Here is a 25,009-nt window from a genome sequence, read left to right as displayed (position 1 = left end):
AAGGCAGAAGGGAAGTGGCAAGGGATGTAGGGGTGATACCTACAAGAATAAAGCAATAAGGAACAATCACTTAACAACTACTTTCAAGGGATTTCAGCATCATCTTTTCACATACTCAAACTCAGACAACAACCAAGTCCCAGGCTATAATCCTTTCTGGATTCTTTCCTCTTCCCCAGCTCCACATGGATCAGCTCCTCACAGAAAAGCCCCACAGAATCCCACACACAATAAACCCACCTTTAGCTGCTACGAGGCAGTGTCTCCAGAGGTTTATGCTGCTTTTAACCACAATGTGGTGTGAGTTTCACATTCTAAGGCCATTCTGAATACTGCAAATCACACTGAGAATATAGGCTACAACAGGAAACAGATGTGATGTAACCACAAACACCACCTTTACTGAAAGAGTGAGTAGTTCCATGAAAAAAAAAAAAATTAAAAGTGCAAAAATTAAATGGCCTCAGACAAAATGCCAGATATCCTGCTTGGAGAATAAGGGCTTTGTTTATCCTAAAATAATAATGAATGCCAACCTATAGCCTCATGAACACACAGCTTATTCAAAGTAAGTGAATTACTACTGAAAATGTAGTCACATTTTAAAATGCTGTACTTAGTGATTGGCAGGAACAATAAAATAACAACTCTGAAGCACTACTTTTCATTAAAATTTACAGACTGGAATACACAATGACATATTCTAAGGGTCTTGTTATTAGATACCTTGCATTCAATTCACTTCTAAGTACCAGTAATCACTGGGATAAATAGGCTAATGCAGTGAATTTACCTTTTTGATAATCTGGGATTTGAATGTATGGTAGTTTAAACTTGTCACTTGACTGCTTTAGGTCTAGAATTTCATTATTAAATCTATCTAATTTATTAAAGCCATGTTCATCTCTGCGTAGAGCTTGTGCTGGGACCCTGGCAGAACTGCAGACTAGCAGTCCCCTCAGGTCCAGTGCACCAAGGCCAGGGGCAGCAGAGACTGAGCAGATGTGCACTGGTTTAGGTGCACAGCGCCGAGGAGATGCCCATCACAGAAAGCATCTGTCCCTATTGGGCTATGCTGAGATCAATACCAAACTAAGAGCCCAGTCCTACAAGGTGTCAAGACTGAGATGAAACTGACAGAGTGCAGACAGATCTTTCATCTTAACTCATAAGCACGGTTGAATGTTCAATATAGAACGACAGAATCATAGACCAGCTCAGGTTGGAAGAACCCCCAAAAGATCATCTGGTCCATTTTTTTGTGGGAAAGAAGCCTAGGTAAGATTATCCAGCATCCTATCAAATTACATCTTGAAAACTACTAGTAAGGGTAGGGACTTGACTACATGCCTTAGTAAAGTATTTCTTTCCTATATTAAAATGAAACCTCCCTCAAGGCACCTTGTACCAGTTGCCCTGTCTTCTCCAGTGTGGTACCATCCATGTACCAGGACAACCTCCCTCCTCCTTCCTGAGTACTGGAAAAATGTGAGCCTTCTCTTCCCCATGGAGAAGAGACCAAACCCCTTCTGTCTTTCCTCACAGGGTGGGCTCTCATCATTCCTTTAGGTGCTCTCCACTCTCCCTGAATCTCTGTTGAATTTGGGGATCAGAGCTAGACACAGCTGTGTATGGCCTGAGTGGGATGATCAATGTCCCCATGGATGCAGCCCAGGATCCTGTTTGCCTTCATTGTACAGCAGCACACTGGCATAATTTGCCCTCCGTAAACCTGCATTGGCTTGTTCCAACCACCTGCTTCCTTTGGTTTGCAGGTTTCTAGGAGAACTCTTTGCAGGGACTGGAATAAGACTAATGGGCCTGTAGCTTCCCAGGTCCTCTTTTGGATATACTGGTAAATAATCAGGGAGCAGGTTAAATATCATGCATACTAAGCTCTTTCTCTGGCTGATAGGAGCAGAGGAAGTCAACAATCAATGAAAATTTATAAACAACACCAAGTAACACTATGTTAAAAAAATATATTACTTATGAGCATGGAATAGGCCTCTGTGATGGACTTTAAGTCCCCAGCTACACTACAAGATGTTGCCAAAACATTATTTCTTTCACAGACGCGCATCAGTAAAACAAAAATCCACCCTTCCCTAAAACAAACAACTCTTCCAGTAAAATCCGTAAGTTCCTCTAATTTCAGATACTTGAATCTAAGCCCTGATTTTTAAATCAACAGCCTGTTTTTGGACAAATGACAGATACCTTAGCCATTATTGATTCCTGAACTTCAGCATCTTTACTAGCACCAGGTTTACTCATCCTCAGAGAGGCCAGAAGACTTCACTTAATATGCAGGACCTCAATTGCCCCGCTGAAGTACTACTGCCATCACTGCCCCAACCTCTACAAATTTTGTATCAGGCATCACAGCTGGAAAGCATCTTCCCCCACTGAGTCACAGGAAGGATGCAATTGTAGCTTTCATCTATCTTCTGGAAGGATAAGGAATTAGAAGGACTTCTGACCCTAGTGGCAATGCTTTGCATGTCACATGTCCCACAAGTGCAGAGCACACTAACTTGTTTCCTTGGAACATGTTAAAATATACTCTGGATACATAGGTATGGTTTACCTTACAGTATGCACAAAACCCCCTGACATTTGGCACAGGCTTCTATAATGGAACTGTTCACACCAAAAAAACCTAAACTCTTCCTGAGCAGATCTTAAATTCTTAATTCATTCCAGTGACAACTTGGGTTTCTCCCAGTAGTTTAGAACCAAAAGAAAATAACCAGAAAGCATTACCACCTTCACAATTTCAACATGGGTCATGCTAATGCACCACAGGAATAGATACAACTTAGAACAATGGGGTAAAAAGGGGAATTTTTCATGAGTGTGATCATTAACACTGATCTACTTAAGATGCTTGCAAGAAAGCATTACTGTAGAACACCCTGAAATACTGAATTCAATACAAATGCCCCAGATATTCCAATATACCATGGTGAGCAAGGCTTGCATTATATCTGAGATAATTTAGGAATACTCACACTCAAGGCTTAGTTACTTCAGCCCTGATTATGCAGAGATAAATACCTACCCATGCTGTTTGATGCAAAAAGTAACAACTCAGTTCATTGCAATGCTAATCAGGGATATGACTGTTCATAGTCTACCTAAATTTACATGAATCTTACTTTACAAGGAAAGTAAGATTAATTAGATGGGAAGGGGGAAGGGGAAGGGGAAGGGGAAGGGGAAGGGGAAGGGGAAGGAGAAGGGAAAGGGGAAGGGGAAGGGGAAGGGGAAGGGGAAGGGGAAGGGGAAGGGGAAGGGAAGGGGAAGGGGAAGGGGAAGGGGAAGGGGAAGGGGAAGGGGAAGGGGAAGGGGACAGGGGAAGGGGAAAGGACAGGGGAAGGGGAAGGGCAGGGGAAGGGGAAGGGGACAGGGGAAGGGGAAGCGGGAAGGGGAAGGGGACAGGGGAAGGGACAGGGGAGGGACTGGGCGGACAGGGGAAGGGGCCGGGAAGGCCGAAGGGGAAGGACAGGGACAGGGAAAGGGACAGGGACACTGGGACAGGGAAAGGGCAAGGGCAAGGGCAAGGGCAAGGGAACTTGGGCAGCATCTCTCTTAAAAATAACTCTAAAAGATAGCTGGAATGCCTTCTAATCATTATATTTGCATTTTTTTGGACTGTGTTTAAGAACAATGTATTTTCAACTTCTCTAAGCAACATAAAACAAACTGGAATGATTTTACTGTTATGGCTGCAGCAATATCATATAATTAACACATATAATCTAAATGTATTTACTACAAAACAGCTGCTTTAAGAGAGAAACAAAGAGATATCTTGTCTAAATTTCCAGTTTTATTAGTCTTCCATTGTCTTGATCAACTATATTCTCTTTAAGTGAGCAACTGAAGCTTTCAACTCAGTTTTAAGAAATTATTCTGTCAGTGTCATTTACTTACTATTAACAGAATCAGCTCAGGAATCAGCAGAAATGATCCCTGAAACCCTTTGTATTTGCTTCAGAAACCAAATGCCTCCAGCCAAGTCCATGATTTCTTACCGTTAATTGCTTTGTAATAGCCATTAACAATTCCTAATTTAACAGTTGCTCAGCACCCTCAGTTTCCTTTAGAGCTCTAACAATTTTTCCAAGTAATTCAAAATATATTTTTTCTGAGCATGGATAATATTCCTAATAGGACTGCCATGAAGATAAATATGTACAAACAGTACAGAGATTAACTTCATAAACACCCTTTCCATCAAGCTACACACACTGCTGTAAGCTCATTTCTTTCACAATAAGACAACTTTCTTAGCTCACTGACCAATGCCAACAGCAGAAATGTTTTCTCTGTGATGGAATTTAATTTTAGAAACAAGTGGTTCAGTTTTTAATGAAATGGTTAAAGTCAGGCAAAGTTACAAGTAGGCAAGGAAAATATTTTACAACCATTGTGACAATCACAGATAACATCTCCTAGGCAATCACATGTAACACAAAAAAACTTCTGCATTTGTAAAGAACAGGCTAAGACAAAAAAATGAGCCAAAGTGATAAATAAGATGAAAAGAGAGATTTTCATGGGGGGAAAAAAGGAGCTCCTCTGAAAAGATTCAGTGGTAAAACAGCTGACTAAAAACACTTTACTACAGAGATTAATTTTGGTATGTAATCCAAAGGGTGGAGTGGCAGAAGTCAGGGGGTGTTCTGTTACCTGGGCTGTGGGGGCAGCAAAGGAAACTAATTACTCCATTTTGCAACTTACTATTTAGCAACTAAGACCTGTGAGTAGCTACACACAACACTTTGCAGAATGTAAACCAGACTAGCCAAGACCAACCTGAAACCTCACAGTGGGTTTGAGGGAACAGTTTTACAATATTAAGTTCAGCATAGCAACTTCTGATGCTCTTGCATGTGGGCAAAGTCTCTGTGCTCTTCTTTCCCAAGGTTCTTTCTTTCAGTGCCTTGCGCCAGAAACTTATTTTTCATCTGTTCTCTACCTAACCTGATGTTTTCCAGACTCTTTAATAAGTGACTATAATTGGTTTTTTATAGAGGGGAAAAAATGTGGAAAGTTTTCTACTACTTTACCAAGTCCATGTGGTTCAGGGAATAGTGCAGTGAGAGACTCAGCCAGTTATGAGACACATTTCAATTTTGGTGGCAGTAAGCTTTCATGTTGATTCAATTGCTCCTATTCACTAATTCACTTCGATTCCAAGGGTCTTGCATGTCCAAGGCCTTGGTTTTCCACCTTTTTTCCACAAACTCTTTGCCACACTACAAGATGATTAATGGTACCAGAAAAGATGTTCAGGTTAAGACTACGAAATATCACAGCAAAGTAAGAAGCCTGTGTGAAGAAAGCTAAATCATTATTGAGAGCAATTGGAGGTCAGGTGAATACTTCCAAAGAAGCCCAGGTCCAAGATCAGTACAAGGTTTTGTACAGCAACGCAACTCAGCTTGTGAAAAGGGGAAAGAAACAAAGCTAGAATTTTGGAGATTAAGGGATAATAGTGGATTGACAAACATTACTCAGCTGAATCGGAAACACAGACAATAGCTCAGTATCTCTTCACATTGTTCCCCAGCTTGCCATGAAATATTTGAAGTATGTCAGACTCAGCTGAGCTGATGACTCTGGCTGTGTCGGTTTGAGGGATTTCAGTGTTTTCCCTTAGGTAACCAATACTGGCTGCTAGCAGAGGCTTGTTGCTTTCTAGGTGAGACACCTGCATAAACCAAAATACAATTTCCCAACTCCAATGTGAAAAATCTGGGAAGCATGTATGACATATGAATGTAGATCCAACAGTTATACTCCAATCAGCTGCATGCTGGGCCATGGGGACCATGAGGCTTTCAGAGCTATCAGCAGCAAAGCAGGACTGCTCATCTTTTAGCAAAGGTGGTAAGAAATGTCTCTGAATTCCCAGTGTGAGCCAGTCAGCACAACTTTCTGCTCAAATGTGTCTCGAGCATGGGTACTTGCCTCTGACACAGCGATTCCAGGCTCTCCTTAGACGTAACAGGAAAAAAAAAAACAGTGCTTTTAGAGTAGGACTCATCTAATCTATTCTAAACTTTTACAGTGTGGAAGTGCTGATTTCCAACATTTTTATAAAGGCAACATAAAGGAACTTAAATGAGCTGAATGTATCTACATCTCATGAGACAAAATTTCAGGATGAATTGCAGATTTATGACAGAAGAACCATTTGAAAACTGAATGCCAAAATCTTCTCCACATAATTTTTAGGGCAGTAATTTCATTTAGAAAGGTACTGTATTTGGTATTCAGATCAGAGAGTCAAGTTACTCTTCGGCAGGAGTTCTGGCTCCATCTCCCCAAAAGCTTCCTTCAGTAGTCTCTTTGGTAGGAATCTCTCCCTGTCTCACAAAGCATGACAGTCTATGGATAGCAGATCCCTCAGGACTTCTTGGAGAACTTCTTAGCACAAGTGGCTTGTAATGTAAGGTCTCAATAATCATACTTTTCATATCTGGATTTTGTTTAGGTAATCTCAATTTATCAAAAGTAATAAAAAGTTAACTTTTAATGTTCCAAATTTGAAACTAGCATGGATATTTTAAATATTTCTTCTATTTTATTTTTGCATTAAAACACCTGGGATTGACTACAGGATCTCTAGAGGTCCCTTCCAACTTTATGATTCTGTGAAAAGGTACATCTCTAAGTGACAATTCTGTAGCCCCATGCTCAAAAGTCAAAGTAAAAAAAAAGGATTTTTTTTTATACATAGTAACAAGCTTACTGTGTCAGGAGGTCCTAACTCAGCATTGGAGTCCATGACCATTCAAATCCTTGTATCCAGCTCTGTGACAGCCAGGAGACCTTACTAATATATTGTCTATGGCCATCATTTGTTTGCTTTTTAATAAAGTTTAACTATCTTGGTCATCATCACAAAATTTATTTCTTCCTTAAGTTCATTCAGAAGTTCAAAAGAAACCTCTTAAATGAAAATTACACCAAGTATGAACTAATACTGGTTTGTTGGGGTTTTTTTAATAAATCCTTACTCTACTACTAATTTTAAAAATCTCTATTTTTTTCTTAATACAGGCTTAGCAGGTGTTAAGAAATAGCTGGAAATACCCCAACAAAGTAAGCTTTAAATTTCTGAAACTGGTATGGAGTACAGGGATCTGTACCTACCCTCTACAGTATATACTTGTTTTTTGTTGAATGAAATTCCCAAGTTCCACAGTTATCCAAAGCAAAAGCAAAGAGCAAAGCAACTTCAGGTATTTATTTCAACTACCTTACTTCTCATACATCCAAAAGTTTAATGCAAGTACACAAAAGCAGCTGTGTTCAAGAGCTAGGAATATAATGGATTCTGCTTCTCAATTTTCAAACCTGTACTTCAAGTAGGCTGAATGGGGTAGGATCAGTAACCAGGCTTGCAATTCATCAGCATTGCACAGTACAAAGACTAATGGTATGAGACAAAAATTCTCAGTCAGAAAATAATTGGTATATACTTAGAAAACAAAATTTCCTTATTAGGGTGGCAGTAAAATTGAGCGAGTTGTCATCGGAGGAATATATAGCCCTGCAATTTCAGGATTAGAATATGAATTAGAGCATTCTCTAGATGCCAGACTATTAGCTCCTAGGTCAAAGACAAAAATGTCATCTCTGTTCAAGATTTCTGTGCTCTATAAAGCCTTAGCAGCATCTGCTTTTCTGTTGTCCAGCAAGCTGAGTTCTGAACACTGGTGTGTACTTAAGCTGAAAAACAGCAGGATGTAATACTTTCCATATTAATCATGAGGATTAGAGACAGTAATGCCAGGCAAGGCTAATAGATTTGGGAATGCACAAACACTTCATGTTGGAGCTGCACTCAAAAATCACCAGATAATGGCTGGATCTGAGCAGGAGGTACATCCTTTCTTTACACTCACCACTAGTAGGTGTTAGTGGGTGTCATCTCCGGCTCTGAGAATGCAGAATAGGAGAGGATAAAGAAAAATGAAGCAGAGACTGAAAAACTACAAGAAATCAGCCATATCATCATGACTTCCCCTTAACACACACAGCCACACATCCATGCAGCCATTTATAATTGCTTTATCAATACCAGCTTTGCTGACCATTTAAAAATCCAATCTATGCCTTAAAACAGGTAGTGCATGTGCCAAGAACACAAATATTCACTAGAGCAGGAAAACACAAGACCAATTCAACAGAGCAGATCATACATTTTTAACCTCATAGCATGGCAGGAAAATGCTTTAAACCTGTAGCAAGTCAATGAGAAATCTTCCCCACTGGTAAACAGAATAGCAGCCATCCATTTCAATAGAAGTTTATCAGCAGTGAAACCTGACCGAGATAAATGACGAAGCTGTTGAGCCACAGCCTGCTTCTGCCTGCTGCAGGCTGCCAGATAAAATGGGAACAAAAGCTCCCTGCTGTACTCCCTACCAGTCTCCATTAACCCCTGCTGATGCTTTAGTATCGTCTGGGGGTTCCAGAACAGCATAGCACGAATCAGTGGGTAAAAAATAAATAATAAAATCTCTTATGTAGCACAAACAAACCAGAAACATGGCTTGCAAGAATGACATTCAGTTTGGTGCCCCTGCAATTAAATAATGGTTCTGAGGAATCCCACATGTAAAGGCGAGAAAAATGAGAAAAGCAGAAAGTATATAAAATCATGTATGAAAAAACTACTTAAAGGCAATAAAGGCAAGTACACAAATGTATTTCTCCTGCTTTTCAACTACACACAAGCACATGAAGCAAAGCAGGGACCAGGTATTTTATTCTGATGCCTTCATGTCCAATTCCAAGTTTCATCTTTAGAACCTGTCACAAATACCTTTCTTTATTGCACCTACACCAGCATTCTTTCTTCAAATATAAGTTTAAAACATTTACTGAAGGCCAAAACATCTTCTATTACACAGATATAAAAAATTGGATGGTGAGGGCATGGAAAGTGCAGCAAATCTCAAGATTCCTGGTTGCCATTGGAGAGTAGGCAGTGTGAGCAAACTTGAAACTATCATAGATTAAGATAGGAATTTACATTTAGCAGAGGCCACCTGATTAGTTAACACCAGAGACTCTACCAGTCGAGCTGGCCCTGACCAATCAAAATCTCCATGTACTGTAGAAGGGGATAAAGTCTTTGTGGTGCCTATGAGGAATGTGTTAGGGAAGACAGTTTGGATCAGTTCTGCCTCAAGCAAAGGCAAACCCATCCGTGGGATTGTTTTTGCTCAAGACTGGGGTGCACTTGGTGGGTGATGTAGAGGGATGGGGAAACAAAATGGGTATCTCAGAGGGATTTATTCTTTGCATGAGAACAGTGTGTGATGTTGAGCTGTATAATACTGGTTGCCGAATGACATGGCCACTGCATGCCATAACTCCATGGACAATGAGGATGGACTGCTCCAGACACACCAGTCATGAGCTCCTGATGTAATTTGGAACCAACCAACATCACAACAGTCCTCCTGCCCTGGAAGACACTTGGGACAGAGAGAACCCACAGCCATGGACAAAATGAACTCAACAGACATCTTGGGGGGATGGCCATTGACCACAGAAATGAGAGCTGTACTTTGTGTGTGTGTTTGTCTCTGTGTATATATACATGTATATAGTTGGAAGGAGTAGGACCTGGGCATATAAAGGACATGGTATAAAATAAGGGGTAGGACATGTCCTGGTTCTGGCCAGGACAGGATTAACTTTTGCAGTAGTCAGGAGGGAGTATGGCCAGGACCTGGAGGTTATTCTCCCCTTCAAGTCATTGCTGGGGGTGGGGGAAAGGGACTCTTTTCCAGGGAGAAGGGGTTCCTTCAAATTGAGGAAACATGGCAGGGGGAGAGGGAGTCATCCAGTTTTTTCTGTTGTCAGGGATATTCTGAATGAATAATTTCTTTCTCTCATTACTATTGTGCTGTTACTGTTAGTTTTCTTATCTCGTCACTGTTTTCAGTAAATTATTCTTATCTCAACCAGTGATCTTTGCTTTTTGTGCCTCCAAATCTCCTCTCCATCCTGTTGGGGGAAGTGAGAGGTGTGTGGTTTGGAGAGTCTTGGTGGGAGCACTAAATTGGGGAGCACCATTTCTTAATCATGACAGGTGTAGATAAAAAAAAATCCCCTTTAGACTGAACCTTTCTCTTGGATGGACACCTCCATTTCATCCTATAGAGCCCTTCCATGCTTTACTAACAGCAGAAGCCACACTGAACATGTGTGCTGATCACTACCAGGGTCACTGATTTTCAACCCCTTTCTGCCCCTCTGAAGTGCAGTTAGCAGGCAGCAACATTGCATCTAAGGAAGAACATGACAGAATGGCTTCAACACAGGATAAGAGAGGCTGTATGGGTTCCATCCAAAGGTCTACCCAGCCCAGTATCCTTTCTCAGAGAATAATCAACACTTACACTCACAGAACTGCATAAGAAAGGAAATGCATACAGAAACTTTTCAAGAAGACTCCTTCCTTCTACAGCAATTTACAGTTCAGTGATTTGTAGTTCAGAGGCAATTTTATTTGCCACTAAATTGCAGGGGAATTCCCTTCCACAAACCTATTCAGTCTGCCTAGTAACATGTGTAAGCTTTTAACATCTACAACCATTTCCACAACTTACAACATCTACTTTTGTTTGTTCTGCACCCACCACCTAAAATTAGTTACAAGGACCAAGATCTTCTGTCAAAAAAGGTGACTGTGTGGGAAGCGTTGATCACCTTACACAAAATTTTATAGATCTGTGTCACATATGCCTAAATGAACACCTTCAGGAATCAAAAAATACAAACCCACATCCTCAAACAAAACTAAAATCCAAAAGCATCAAAGAAAAACTGTGGGAGAACTTTTTCTCTGTTGCTTTAAAGGTTTTAGCCCGACTGTTTCAAGATTTACTGCAAGTTGATAAGAGTTAACAAATGTTAACTTTTTATAAAAAGCAGCAGCAGTAATATAACTCTAACACTTGGAGACTCATAGGAAAAAATAACTAGTAATTCTGAAATCTTAGAGTGATAAATCTTTTCTGACGCCCTGCATAGATGGTACATGACAAGCTGGAACAAACTCATTTTGCTGGCTTACACTGATTTAAGAACAATGAAATGGAAATTGTCCCAAAAAACCTTTGTGCCTAATCAGATATCTTCTGTCTTGCCACAGACACTGTAATGTTGACATAAACATTCTATGATGTGTTCTAGCCAGTTTGACAGAATTGCAGCAGTGAGTTCATGCCTGATCTAGATTAAAATTTCTGCCACAAACTGATCCAGCACTGAATAGAATCATTATTAATGAATATGGAATTTCAGTGTTCTGGCAAACATGAGGGTGAAGAATGCCTAACTTTCCTTTTGCAAAACACATTCAAGGCTGAGACAGTATCAGGGCTGAAGTGCTCAATAAATAAATCTCTACAAATCACTAAGACTATTTTCTCCTCTTTTCTCAGAGCTGGTGTAATATTAGGTGAATTACAGACTATAAATCTTGTTTTCAGGACAAAGAAAACTCTGCTCCCTGAGGCTCCCTCAAGGACTGCTTCAAAGCAACTCACCTTGCAGGATTGGAGTTACTTTGGCTCTAAAGGAGAACTAAGTTATGTGACCTTCCAGCACATGACTATGACTTCACCTTAACTTATCTGTAGTTATAAATGAGTAAAAACAACTTTGTAAGTCTAGAAAATAAATATATGATTTTGCCTGTTATTATAAGTGCTAAAAGTTAATTGCAACAGTTAGGCATCAACAACGAAAGCTGTAAATCTTCAAAGGAAGGCAAATCTACCAGGATATAGCACAGGCAGACCTGTGCACCAGGTAGCAGTCAAGGCTTCCACTTCCAACAAAAGCTTTTGACAGCAACTGATCAAATGCTAAACAATACCATTTCCTCAAAGACTGACAGATAATAAATGTCAAATTTGTTTTGTAACTGTTACACAACAAAATAAATGCAAGACTTGCAACATGGGAGAGAAGAAAAAGTGTCTTTTTTAATTAAAAGTTTCAACTGGACATGTCAGAAAAAAAGGAAAATCTATACTTTTGCTCAAACTCTAATTAAACAAGGGAGATGCAAAGTATAACAGATTTCTGGAAGTATAAATAATTATATGTGAAATAAGATTTATTTCTTTAAAACATGTTTTACTAGGGTCTAAACTGAAGAGTGCAAAGACTGAAAGATATTTTTTTTAAACTACATACATTAATCCCAGTAAAAAGCTTTTTCCCCTGATGACTTAAGAATTGACTTGTAAAATAAGTCCTTATCACATATTCTTACAAAGACAGCTCTACTACATGGATATAATTTCTATTTTACACAAAAAAATGAGGGAAGAATAGCAAGTAACTTGCCCAAAGGCTGAGAAGAACAGAGTTATTTCTTAAAGCACAACTCAACCACCATCCTATCACCCTTTCTGGCTGTATCAAAATATGAACACCTAGAAAAATGAAACTACATTCTATAACTTCATGGAATAAAAAATTCAGGTACAGTTACAAACCTCTATTTTGTCTGTTTTGGCATCTCCCCAGTATATTTTGCTTTCTGCATAATCCAGTGCCAACCCATTTGGCCAGCCAAGTGAGGTGTTCACCAGCACAATTCTGTCTGAGCCATCCAGTGCTGCCCTCTCAATCTTTGGGATTTCTCCCCAGTCAGTCCAGTACATGTACCTGCAAAGGAAACATAAGCTTATTAATACAAACCTCCAATATTCTTATAGCTACTTCTGGACTACTCTTCCCCAAAACCATACAGCACACAGAAAGTTACATCCCTAAACCAAAAATACTTCCTTACCTAGGTAAAAATACCCAAACTACTCAGAAAGAATTGGCATGTAAACACACAAAATTCCTGTATCAGTCTGTTCAGCAAGGCTATATAACCAGTGCTATTAACAAGAATAAATACCTGATTCATGCAGTCCACAAAAACATTTTTAAAAATAATAAAATATAGACACATAAGGTGACTACCCAGGTGGTCAAAGTAGAGCAGCAGTGCTTGTGCCTCAGAGCCTTAACTTTCAGAGAATCCCAGTATTTCCATTTGGAAAGCTCAGAAGTTTATCACTGCATCCCATTATCTGCATAGAAGCAGAAAGAGGTATCTTCTTTGCATGACCAATATTTTTAAAAATGTTCACAAACAGCTCCTCACCCAACCATGGGATCCAGCACAATAGCTCTGGGTTCTTCCAGGTCTTCTGATATCAAGATTTTCCTCATGGTCCCATTAAGCCTGGTGACTTCAATGCGGTCAGTACCGGTGTCCGTCCAGTACAGGTTGCGGGCCACCCAGTCCACAGCAATGCCATCGGGGTGCGCGATCTGAGCGGTGACCACAAACTGGCTGCCTGAGCCATCAAGGAAGGAGCGGCGGATGGCCCTCACTTCATCATCCGTCCAGTAGATGTATCCTTCCAGAGGATCAAAGTCGATTGCAATAGCGTGGCGGATGTCCTCCAGCGGCAGCACAATGTCCGTGAAATCAGGGGTGTCCAAGGAAATGCGCCTCAAGTCTGTCCGACGGGCCAGGAGCAGCAGTGCAGTGGCACCTGCAGGAACAGGACAAACACAAACATCTTGGAAACACTGTGCAAGAGGCCTGGAAATAGAGAACCTGAGTCTGTTCTTTCCCAACAACATGGTCTAGCTACCTTGATTTCACAGGACCTAACTAAACTGCTGAGTACCAGCAGAGAATTCCACTCCAAGGCTTAAAATGTTAAGCTGCTCACAATGTTCTTCTTCAGAACAAGTCAGATGTGTTTACAGAGAAAATTCAGTGGTCCTTTCCTTTCCCAGAATGTATCATGTTGCACATATTCTCTATCCATATTGTTGCCTCCAAATTTCTGAAATAGATATGCAGCAACTATGCTGCTATTTTATGCAAATCAACAGATGGCCTGTGTTATGAGTATGTGATAATTTGTGCAGAGAAAATTGTCGTATATTTTATAGATATGTATTGGTAAGAAATACCCTTATAAAAAGATTTTAAGCGCACAAGTCCGTGTCAGGGATTGCATCACAGTGTCGAAACCACCTGGACAAGACAAGGGAGAACCTCACTTACAAACTAATTAATGTGGCCAGCCCAGAGATGGATCGTTCCTCAAGGTAATCCAAAGAACTGGATGATGAATACATGATAAAATATCTGAGATTGAGATAGCCGGAGCCATTGGGGAGATACATCTCAATTCCGGGAATGCGATCATCGATGTTCATCACTCTCTGGACACATTTTGTTCAGCTCCTCACAGAGAAAGAACTTCACATGGATATGTGAGGTTCTGAAAGGAAGAAAATGGACTCTGCCTTGGGCAGAATAAACTGTATAAAAACCGCTCAGACAGGACAGTTGGTGTGAAACATAGGGGACCCTCTGCTGTAGCAGTCAGACCTGTGTCTCACCCAGCGCCAATACCTGGGCTCGGCACTAACCCTTTTGGATTGGATTGTGGCTTTTCATTACTGTTCTCTAAATTTATATTTGGATAATTTAATAAATTTTCTTTAATTAATAAATTGGAGCATTCATTGAGAACAGCCTGCAACCTCTTAGATGAGAAATTAGTTATTTACTGAATGTTTGCTGCTGTTGGTGAGAGGACAACCATGACAAACAAGCTGTATGTTTCAACAATGCCTGATGAATGGAAAAAATGTAACATAAAACACCACAAGTTTCTCTTTTGAGAAACTCTTATTGGAGGAGTCAGATTTGGGAACAGACCACTGTGCAATGACCATGCAGAGCAGGAGGGCTGTCACCTTCTCCCACATTTACTAAGAACAAGCTTATTGAAGACATGAAGATAAATTAACAGTGTTTTGAGCCAAAGTACTCAAAAGCCTTGATGGCTTTTGGGACAAAAGTCAGAATCACAATAAATAATTAAGATCAGCTTGCACTGCAGAAGATGTTTTCACATAGGCAACACAGCATGTTTAATGGTACTATCAATGACAGTTGAATGACAATTAATTTTCATTTAATTTTCTATTCTATGTCCCCCGTTTTCAAGGTAATGAAAGATAAAAACCACCACATCCCATTCCAATTAAAGTGGCTTATCAGTTTGGAGTCTTAGGGAGATAAGAGCAGCTCATGCCTGAGGGAAGCCAGAGCTAAGGTGAAAAATGCATGTATAAATTGCAGGGAAAGTGTGGTCCAATGGCTCTCCTCAAAGAGTGAGAGGACAGGCTTTGGCAAGGACTGATGGAGGATGAGGGGGAGGGTGGAGAAGGCTTAGGAAAACAAATGCATGAACATGCAGTGAAAATGAGCAATCACCAAGCCACATTGTGTCCATGTCTAGATTTTGATGTGTAAGAGGTATAAATAAGAGCTAGAAGACTGAAAGAGCTAAAACTGAAGTAAGTTGGTGATGAAAGAAGAATTTTGGTGTCTGGTGCCAAATTTGTTTTTTTTTTAAAAAAAAGACAGTAATTGATGTTGGTGCTAGCTGAAACTCATTGCATGCTAGACCTTGGAAAGATGCCAAAGCAGCCACTGCTACATTTACAGCAAGTTTTAGGTGTTAAAAACCTCTAAGACACTTTCACAGTGCTGCAGGAAATAGCATCTTTCAACAACTGAAGTTGAGGATATTATTACAAGTGTTTCTGATTGGTAGTCCAGAATGGACTAAGATCAGCTTTGGGATGCTTTGCCCTAAAACACCTTGTATTCAGAAATACATGTAAACACTACTCCACTGTTCTTCTAGTGAGTAACTCTTATGCATTAATTAATCAGGATTGAGGAACCTGTAATTACATGCCTATGTATCCTTCAAAATACTATAAAGCATGAGACACAGCCAATGGAAAAAAGGCCTGTTAGAGAGGGTTTTTTTTATTATTATTAGAGAAGCAATTAATCTCGACACAGGAGCCTCTATGTACATCTGCATTTGCTGCTACTATGTTTAACAAAAAATTCAGCACCAGGATTCAAGCAGACAGGGGCATTATGTTCATAGAAAGTCTTACTACATAACTAATTCCTACAATTTAGGTTCAAGGAAGAAAGAAATCCCTACTACATTTTCTTAGCAAATTCACAGTCATTTATCCAACCTGATTTTTAAACATAATAATGAAAAACACATTAAAAACCCCAAACAATGATATCTTTTTTTGCATTATCAAGTAAACCTGAGGTTAAGCAAATGCCCTAACCTCAGAGTTCAAAATATATATACTGTCTACCATATACAGAAAAAGTGTAATGCAAAATTTAAAAATAATTTGTGTGTTCTGGCTGAAGTTGACACTCATTTCAAAGAACCAATTCCAGGTTTCCAGAAAGACTCAGTTCAGTATAACCATACCCTTGCTCGAACTCACCCTTAAAATTCACCAACTGAACTTCCCATTCTTCCCAAAGACAACCCATTTCAACAGCTTCAGTATCCTGCTTTCAGCCTGCAACACTGTTGTTTAGTCAAACAACCCACTGTGTTTAAGCTTTAATTCAGGACTGGGAAATGGCTGACTTTCAGCTAACCCGTGTTGGACTCTGGAACCCCGAGCTAAGAATTTCATGGTCCTTATTTGGCGGCTTCACCAGCATTCCAATCCCTCCATCAAACACCAGCCTTGAGCCCTCCAACCAGGCAATAAAAAGTTTAAAGCTTACTTCAGAGCCATTACCCAAACATTTGCAAACCAACACCTCAGCTGCTTAGCTCAGCAGTCATTCCGTTCAGGAAAAAGAAATGGAGCAGCAGAGAAGCACCACACTTCAGGCAGGTTGAGGACAATAGCAAGAGCTGGGCACATTTATAGACTGTTATGTGTAACGGGTATAATTCGCGCCATTTTTAGCATGATATATATAATATTAAATATTTGTTAGAATGTACTCGTTTGTATTAGAAGCCCCCCCCACCCCCCCACCCCACCCTCTCAGGCAAAACCAGGTGTGTGTGGAAACCCGATTTATAAGCAAAAGGATGTGGCTCGCCAGGAGACAGGCCTTATCTGAAGCACCCAAGCAAATGACCAGAGATGGGTATCAGGAAAATCCCCCGGGCTGATACATGTGAATACCATGTTCCCGTAAATTTCATCAAGGGTTTCAACGACTCCAGACTTCGAATTGTTCTACCTTGTCGCCAAGAAGGAAATCTCATCAACTTATGGGACTCTGAATGAAGCAAAGGACTGAATGCCAAAATCCTGGCTTCAGGCAAAATTTTCCCTATAAAAATCGCTTGTACCAGGATGGTGGTGTGTGGGCATAGAGGAAAACCTCCGCTGAGGCTGACTTCTGTGTCTCGCACCCAGCGCTGATCCCGGGCTCGGCACTGCCCTTTTCCTTGTGGCTGGCTAATTAGACCTCTATTGCTAAAATACATTTTTATTTTTATTTTGATTTGGCTGGATCATTTTTCATTTATAACATAGACTGATCCCATTACTGCCTTGATAACAGCCAGGGCAAAGAACCCCAGGTGGTCTCAAAAGTGTGGCAAACACCAGCTGTGCAAAGTTTACCTGGCTAGGCACTGATCACCACTCAGAAGATGCTCAAGGTACTCAAGGGCATCAGGACATGACAAAACCAATCAATTTATTTCACTTCTACTCCAAAGACCAGTTATGAAGTAAAAGCTAAGATGACAGCAGGATCGCCAGACCTCTTGCCTTGCCTAAGAAAAATCAAGCCTCTAATGATGAGCATGAGGGAGAAAATATTATGAATACAGAATTGTATTTCAAAAGAGAAAAAGACAATGCAGGCTGCATGCAAGCATAACTTTATTTTTGGCTATGTCACAAACATAAAACTCTACAACCTCAGCTGGCTTAGATGCTTTCAAAGGGCACATGGAGCCTGAAGTTATAACTCGGGTCTCACACACATATGCAGGCCTGAGGCAGTTTTCCCTCTGTTTCTAAACCATCCAACTTGTGGACTAAGCTCAAGATTCTTTTTAGCAGTAGCTCAAGTCACAGGATATTCAAGATGGCTTTCAAAAAATTGCTAAGTCCCTTACTTGTCTAAATATGGACATATAAGCCTTACTACTCCAAACTCGTAGTTTTGAGAGCTTCAGCCTACTTTTATTAAGCACTTTGGAAGCTGGGATTACAAGCTCATGAACAGTGCATTACATTAGTACTGGAGCTAATGCTTGCCTCAAAAATTCACTATTAAAATTCTAAATAATTTAAATCTGTGTGCTAGCTGAAGTTAAGGGAAGGGGGAGAAAGGGGGAATCAGAGCAAGCATAAAGATCCATGCAACGGCACAGATTTAAGTCCAATGCCCTTCTAACCTTTATAATTAACTACATCTTCTCCATTATATACAGGCCTCAGTCATTTTTAAGTTATTGAACTTTAAAACCAACAGTGGTTGCTGAGCTACAAAGACACATGCTCAGGAATGCATACAAAAGAAGTGCTAGATCTAAGACATGCATTCCCTGTATCAGAGAAATCACTATACATCCCAAATAGAATTACTTCACATTTGACCAAAACATTTAATTCCTAAATGTTTTTCCCCAGTTTTGAAGTCACTATTGTGAAAGAGTCCCTGATACAACAATACAAACAAGAGTTTTTTATGTAACCTTAAAACTACAAAGGCAAAAGAACGTATATCTGCAATTAATTATATATTTCTTCTTTCCTCTAAAAGAAATTAAAGAATGAAGGTGTGAAACTAACATCCTAATCTATGCTATCAAATTGGGATCCTGGCTATTCCTGACAAAGCAAATTAGGCAGTGGACAGCCTTAAATTGCAAAAGGAAGTGCAAAATTCTGCTTCCTACCTCCAGGCCTGCTAGGAAAATAGGATGTGAGTATTCATGGGCAAAATAAAGACTATTCCTGGAAGAGAACAGAATGGCCCAAGCAAGGCTGAAATCAAAGTGTGAAGCACTGCTTTTTCTTTGTGAGGCAACTCACACCTCCTTGCTTAGCTGAAGTTACCACTGGTTTTCGCACTACTGTGTTTTAAAAAGTGGTTTAAACCACTTTTTTCACCATTGGCAGAAGCAACTGCAGGACACAAGTCAAATTCCTTACAGAGAGACAGAAACCAAGGACATAGAGAGATCTTCAGGCACTGGTAAGAATCTAACTCCAATGACAAACTCATTTATATAAGAAAATTCTGGTTTGTCTTACAACTATCATCATCATCATTTGAATGTAGCCCTGCCAAAATCAGAACAGTAGCACACACAATACTGAAAAAGAAATTCCAGTATGTTGTACAGAAGAACAATAAGTTATCAAGAATAAAACACAAGGTGGTAAAAGCTTTCTTGCAGAAGACCCGAGTCCTGCCTGGGTGCTCAGAAAGGACTCTTTGCTTCACATGTTACTGATAGAGGACTATCTGGCCATGAAATAACTTTGCTTCTCTTCTGCTTGAGGGACAGGGATTTACAAACTTTCACCTAGGCTATGGGGGAGCTAAAACCTCGCTACAAGCCCGCATCTCAGGATACTTCACTGTTTTGATTTGTATTATCAGGTATTAGAAAAATAGTTAGTTTCATTCTAAGGTATCACCCCTTCCTGAAACACTGTGCAGAAATCTTTCCAGATTCACATCTTGAACTCTGGTCTATGGCTACTCTGGCTCTGTTCAAGTGCCACGCTCTCCTCCCTCCCCCAAATCAATAACTGAAACCTTTGCACCTACAGGAAGAAGTTCCAGGGGATCTCTGCCTTGGAGAGCTGTGGAAAGTTCTAGGTCATTCGCAAAAGCTCTAAGTTTACTTAGGGATCTGCACCTCCTTTCAGAGAGAGAAGAGTGAAAAAAAAAATCACTATTTTGGGGTATGCTCAGCTCTAAATGCTGAACTTCTTGCATGAGTATGTAAGAAATTAGCCCTGCACAGGATCAAAGCTGCACAAAACCAATGGACCTGATGAATAATTTGAGTAGGTTGTTTCGTCTGGGTTATGTGCTGTCTCCTTTCTAAGACCAAGTTAAACAGTCTCAATTTTCTCCCCTCTTCCCACCCTTTTTTTCCTGAAAAGGCAGAGGCAGAATGTTCCCAAAAGATAAAGCAGCAGAATGGTGGTTTAAAATGCAACGTGATATTGACAAGCATAAAAGAAATGTTCCTGTAAAAGGTTTTTTGTATACAACTGGACAAAATACTGTAGCAACTTGGTTAACAATATTTCTAGTACAGTGGGGGCTTATATTCTGTAAATCAAATACACATTATGGCTGACAGGGAACATAAAATTTGGCTTCTCATGTTCAGGAGTAGGAGAAAAGAGCAACTGTTACAAATTCTGAGACATAAGAAATAGCTAAAAAAGTGAACTGATGATTCTGAATATCTCTGCATGAAAACGCCTTATAATAAGGTTCTGGGGTGGATTTTTAATACCGTTCTTCTACTTACCCTTGGTAATTTACTTTGATACACAGGAATTTATCTGTGTATATCAAGTATTTTTGAAAAAGTACATGGATTTGTGTCACATTCTGACTACATACAACCAACCCAGAGCAGTATTATTAAAGTTTCTCCTTACACCAAGGGAAATGGAAGAAAAACATCTTGTTTGTGTATTGGGAAATTCTTATAAACAATACTGCCAGGCTAAATTGGGAGCTGTTTTTCACATAAAAGCAGCAATTTATTTTAACAGGGTTCACAGAGACACACAAAAATAATCAGCAGAGAGCATGAAATAGCATGACATTAAAGAAATTTCTGAACATAGCTGACAAACCTGAAATAATTTTTAAAATATGAAACTCCAATTAAAAAAATATTTCTGTATCCATTTTATTTGGCTTATTTACACTAAGCTCTGCTGTATCATTTCTTCCTCTATTTATTTCTGTCCTAGGGAGATGATCTGCATGCAAGATGGTTATTTATGATCCAGGCAATTATCTCCCAGTGTTAATTTTGAGCCTGTTAGTGTACTACAGCAACCACAACACTTCACAAGACCCACACTTACCAAATATAACAATTTAAAATCATGTATATTAGCCCACAATGAGAAACTAAAAGAAGTTTTGGGTCAGCGCTTGCAGCTCTAAATCTTGATCATGTCTTTATCAAGTTTTAGGGCTTTCAGCACCTCTAAAGACATGTCATTATTTTCAGAGAAAGATGTCAGGTGTAAGTATGTGTAGAATAATTTCTGAGAGAAAGAGGTCACGATCTGGATGTTCATGATTTATATGTTTAGAGTGAAGGTTGAGCTACCCCAGCCTAGGCCTCAGATCTGGGCCTTGGTGAGGCCTTGAAGCCTGTGGCGCAGTTAAGAATGAGTTTGTGGCACAGTCAGAAATTATGTTAAGGTATAACACAATGTACTGAGCTATCTAGGTGTGAATTAGTATAGGTCTGCAGTGTGAAACTTTAGCCACCTTAAGACAGGAACAAACAATGTTTGCCTGCCAATGAGAGTGTGCTCACGATTGTAAACTATCTGGAAGTGTATAAAAAAACTACTGTCTGTAAACAGTAAATGGAGAACATATGATTAGCCACATTGGTTCGGATCTGCGTTTGTTCCTGTACAGCTCACCCTCTTTATTATTGGTCCCTGCTTTACGTATGTATAATAAATGGACATCAGACTTAAAAAAAAAAAATTAAAAAATAAGTTGTTGTACAATCTAATTAGCCAAATACTTAATGATCAATGTCAGAAATATTTTAGAGACAACAGAGAATGTAGGTATCTTTTTCTCTAAGAAAAAGCAACAACAGAGCCCCCCAAAACTTGCAGGGAGTTAGTGACAGAGATAGAAATGCAACTTAAAATTTGTAACTGGAGGTAACCTGCCCTTCAGTCATGAGAATTCTTCATTTTTAAAACATAGAGGTTATTTTCCAATCACTTTTATCTATACTGCAAAAGCATACATAGTTTCAGAATTTGCCACCCCTAACATGCATTATTCATATAGTGCAGCTGGAAGAACTCCTTTCCCTTCAAAAGCTACTTTGTGCTTAATCTAAAGGATTTTTTAAAAACAAACCTACCATCTTTGCAGGTCTTTCCATTCTCAAGAAGTTTCACACCAGTGGGACATGCACAATGATAAGAGGGTTTGGTAGGAGACATCAAACACAAATGGGAGCAGCCACCATTATTAGTTCCACATGGGTTTGTAGCTGTTAAACATAAATCACACAGATTAATGCTTCTGATAACAATGACCTCATATCTTGTGTTAAGACATAAATGGCATTTGAGTGGTAGAATCAGTGGCAGCAACACAGATTAAAGGAGGAAATGATAAATACAGAACAAGTAAAAATTACTTCCAAGTGTTGAATAGTGGGGTACTTATGGTATCAAAATGCATGGATGTTTAATGTTTCCCTTCTTGGGAAAGTAGCACTTAGCTCTAAAAAAGAAATTTGTTTCAGCTCTGCTCTTCTCATTTTTACAAACTCTTCAGCATATTGGTGCTGAATGTATATATAAAAACAAAATGGTTAAGACAGTGGTTACTACACAGGGCTAGCTAGTCCTGCTTAACATCATCTGCCAAATTAACAGTACTTTTCACTCAGGAACTACCATGTAGAAAAATAAAAATACTGTGTTGTCTGAAGTTATGGTACAGGAAACAGAAAAATACAACAAGAGCATAAATGTGTCAGGCAGAAAAAATGTAAGAGACGGAAGGTTTTCTTGCACTTAAAAATCCCTGCAAAAAATGTAGAGAATATCTGGTTTCCCTTTGGGTCTTTTGCACCGGAAAAACTGCATCATGACATGGGTGAAGCCAGCCAGCACCATACAGAAAGACTAATTAAGACTTTTGCAAATCAGTTCCAGATTGTAATTAAAAAAGGATAGCAAGACAGCTTACCATTTGGCTGCCTCTTCTGGCTGAAGGCATGGATATCCATGGGAGAGAAGATGTTGGAATGTATTTCACGCAGGTCCTCCCCGGAGTACTTGCTGCAGGCCAAGATCGAATGTGTGTTCCAGTCAGTCCAGTACAATGTGTCCCCAAACAGTGTCAAAGCAAATGGATGTGGAAGGGAGCCTTTAACCACTGCTTGCCTAACAGAGCACAGGGAGAAAATGAATGCTCAAACACAGTTCATGTGACAGTTTTGCCTGAACACAGCTTCTGTGAAAAGAAGTTTGGGTACTGTTGATCAGAACTTTGTACTTATTTATTTCTGGGAAACAAATATACTGCCCCTGCTTTGGGGAATGATATGAAGGAACCACACAGGAATACAATTTTCAGGCTGCCTACTGATCCTGAGAAGCCCAAGAGATGCTAACTGAAATCCTTAGAGATCTGTTGATACTTTTTATCTCTTGAACAGTCCATGCCTGTAGGGCTCTTTGCCACAACATGAACACCAGCTGATTTTATGCAAGTCTGACTGCTACCTGCTGATATACCATGTCCACCAATTCCAGCCTCAGCAGATTACACACTGAGACAAACTGGTCAATTAGCTATCCATCCATCTCTTCCAGTTCCTCTTTTGAACCATCAAAACAATACTGTAAAGTAGTTTTTCACTCTAAAGAAATCCTTAAAGTTACTTCCATTACTATGGTAATTATTAAGCTATTGTTTTTACTATAAGTAGTGCCATTAAACAGAGTTCTAGTGATTTTCTGCCATGGTAATGATATAATTTCTAAGCAAACTGGGTCACTGCCTCTCTCCAGGTTCACAAACAAAATTAAAGCGTATACTCATATGTTTTATGTATATATACAAAGACATGCTCATTAGCCATCACAAAAATGCAGCACAATCATTACTAAAGACAGTTTTTCCAGGTTCTTGTGATGTAGAAACTAATTATCTATACCTAAGATCCTCAGAACTGGAATTAAATGGCTCAAGTCTTATTATTATTTTATTCAGAATCACAGAAATATTTAAGATGGAGAGGACTACAGAGGTCATCTGCACCAACACAAAGCAGGGCTACCACACAAGTACCGCTTAAAGAAGTGCTTCTTCCCATCTCCGTTCTTCTTAACTGCCTAAGTGGAAGTGTGTTCCCACCTAGGCAAGGTCCTTCTAAACAGTGGGGATCACCATCCCTTTCCTGAACTGGAAGCATAAGGGATTGACACACAGCCCTGCTACTCCTTCTGAATAAGGCCCACTATGAACACCAGCCTCCCATTTTTATTCTTGCAGGGAAGATGGTAATCATCCATACATTTACTGAGAAAACATCCCCACACCATAGGCATGGATTCTGGAAATAAGTCTAACTGAAGTGGTTTAACAGACAACAAAAATACATTTTAACAATCAAATATTTGGAAAATAAGAGTAACAGAACAGTATATTAAAGCAAGAAGCTTGAAGGTGTCTTCTGAGTACAAAGAAACTTTAGTCATTACCGTCCTTTCACCTTAGCTTCTGAAAAAAGATGCATTATAAGATTTTATATTTTTTTTCTATAGTTCCCTTGCTTATCACTGTAGTGTTCCAACTCTACACAAAATGAAATTTTCTGTTTCTTGGTATTTTGCACTCAAAGGTAGGACATAGTATCTTTTCTTTCTTATCTCTGACTGGAGTCAGGTATATATTTGCTTCTAATTAAATACACCAACTAAGCATCTTACAAAAGACCACTGTAATATAATTTAAAGCTGAAACCTGCCAGCCAAACAGTGAAGCCAGAATGACACAACACATTCTGGTACCATACCAAGTATAAAGGCATTCTAAATCTGCAAATATTTTAAGCAACCCTACCCCCAAACCCTAAATTTAGCAGTGATTTCTGACAGTAAGCAGAAAAGGAGAGAAATTTATTGCCAGCACCCATCAGCTTTACAACTTTGTGATCCACAAATGTTCACTTTCCTGAATGTTACTCAGCTGCTTAATTAGGGCAGCTAATTATTTGGTGAGGTTCTTCACAATGAAGGTCCCAGCTCTACAATTATGCTTTGTTCAGACCCTAAGAACTTCTGAGCTCTA

At 39.6% G+C, this 25,009-nt stretch overlaps 1 protein-coding gene across 2 annotated transcripts in view; it reads right to left on the bottom strand.

Annotated features, from left to right (window-relative positions):
• The window catches only part of LRP6 (LDL receptor related protein 6), a 112,410-nt gene that overhangs the window by 36,822 nt on the left and 50,579 nt on the right, over nucleotides 1-25,009 (bottom strand). For both annotated transcript variants that reach the window (XM_068190418.1, XM_068190420.1), the window contains exons 4-7: nucleotides 22,901-23,097; nucleotides 22,062-22,193; nucleotides 13,211-13,607; nucleotides 12,549-12,720 (exon numbers count right to left, since the gene is read on the bottom strand). In XM_068190418.1, the coding sequence (XP_068046519.1) occupies nucleotides 12,549-12,720; nucleotides 13,211-13,607; nucleotides 22,062-22,193; nucleotides 22,901-23,097 (898 nt within the window). The remainder of the gene's footprint in view (nucleotides 1-12,548; nucleotides 12,721-13,210; nucleotides 13,608-22,061; nucleotides 22,194-22,900; nucleotides 23,098-25,009) is intronic.

Source organism: Anomalospiza imberbis, chromosome 5 (genome assembly GCF_031753505.1).
Source record: "Anomalospiza imberbis isolate Cuckoo-Finch-1a 21T00152 chromosome 5, ASM3175350v1, whole genome shotgun sequence".
In the NCBI taxonomy this organism is placed as follows: domain Eukaryota; kingdom Metazoa; phylum Chordata; class Aves; order Passeriformes; family Viduidae; genus Anomalospiza; species Anomalospiza imberbis.
This window is presented reverse-complemented; position numbering and strand designations above follow the sequence as displayed.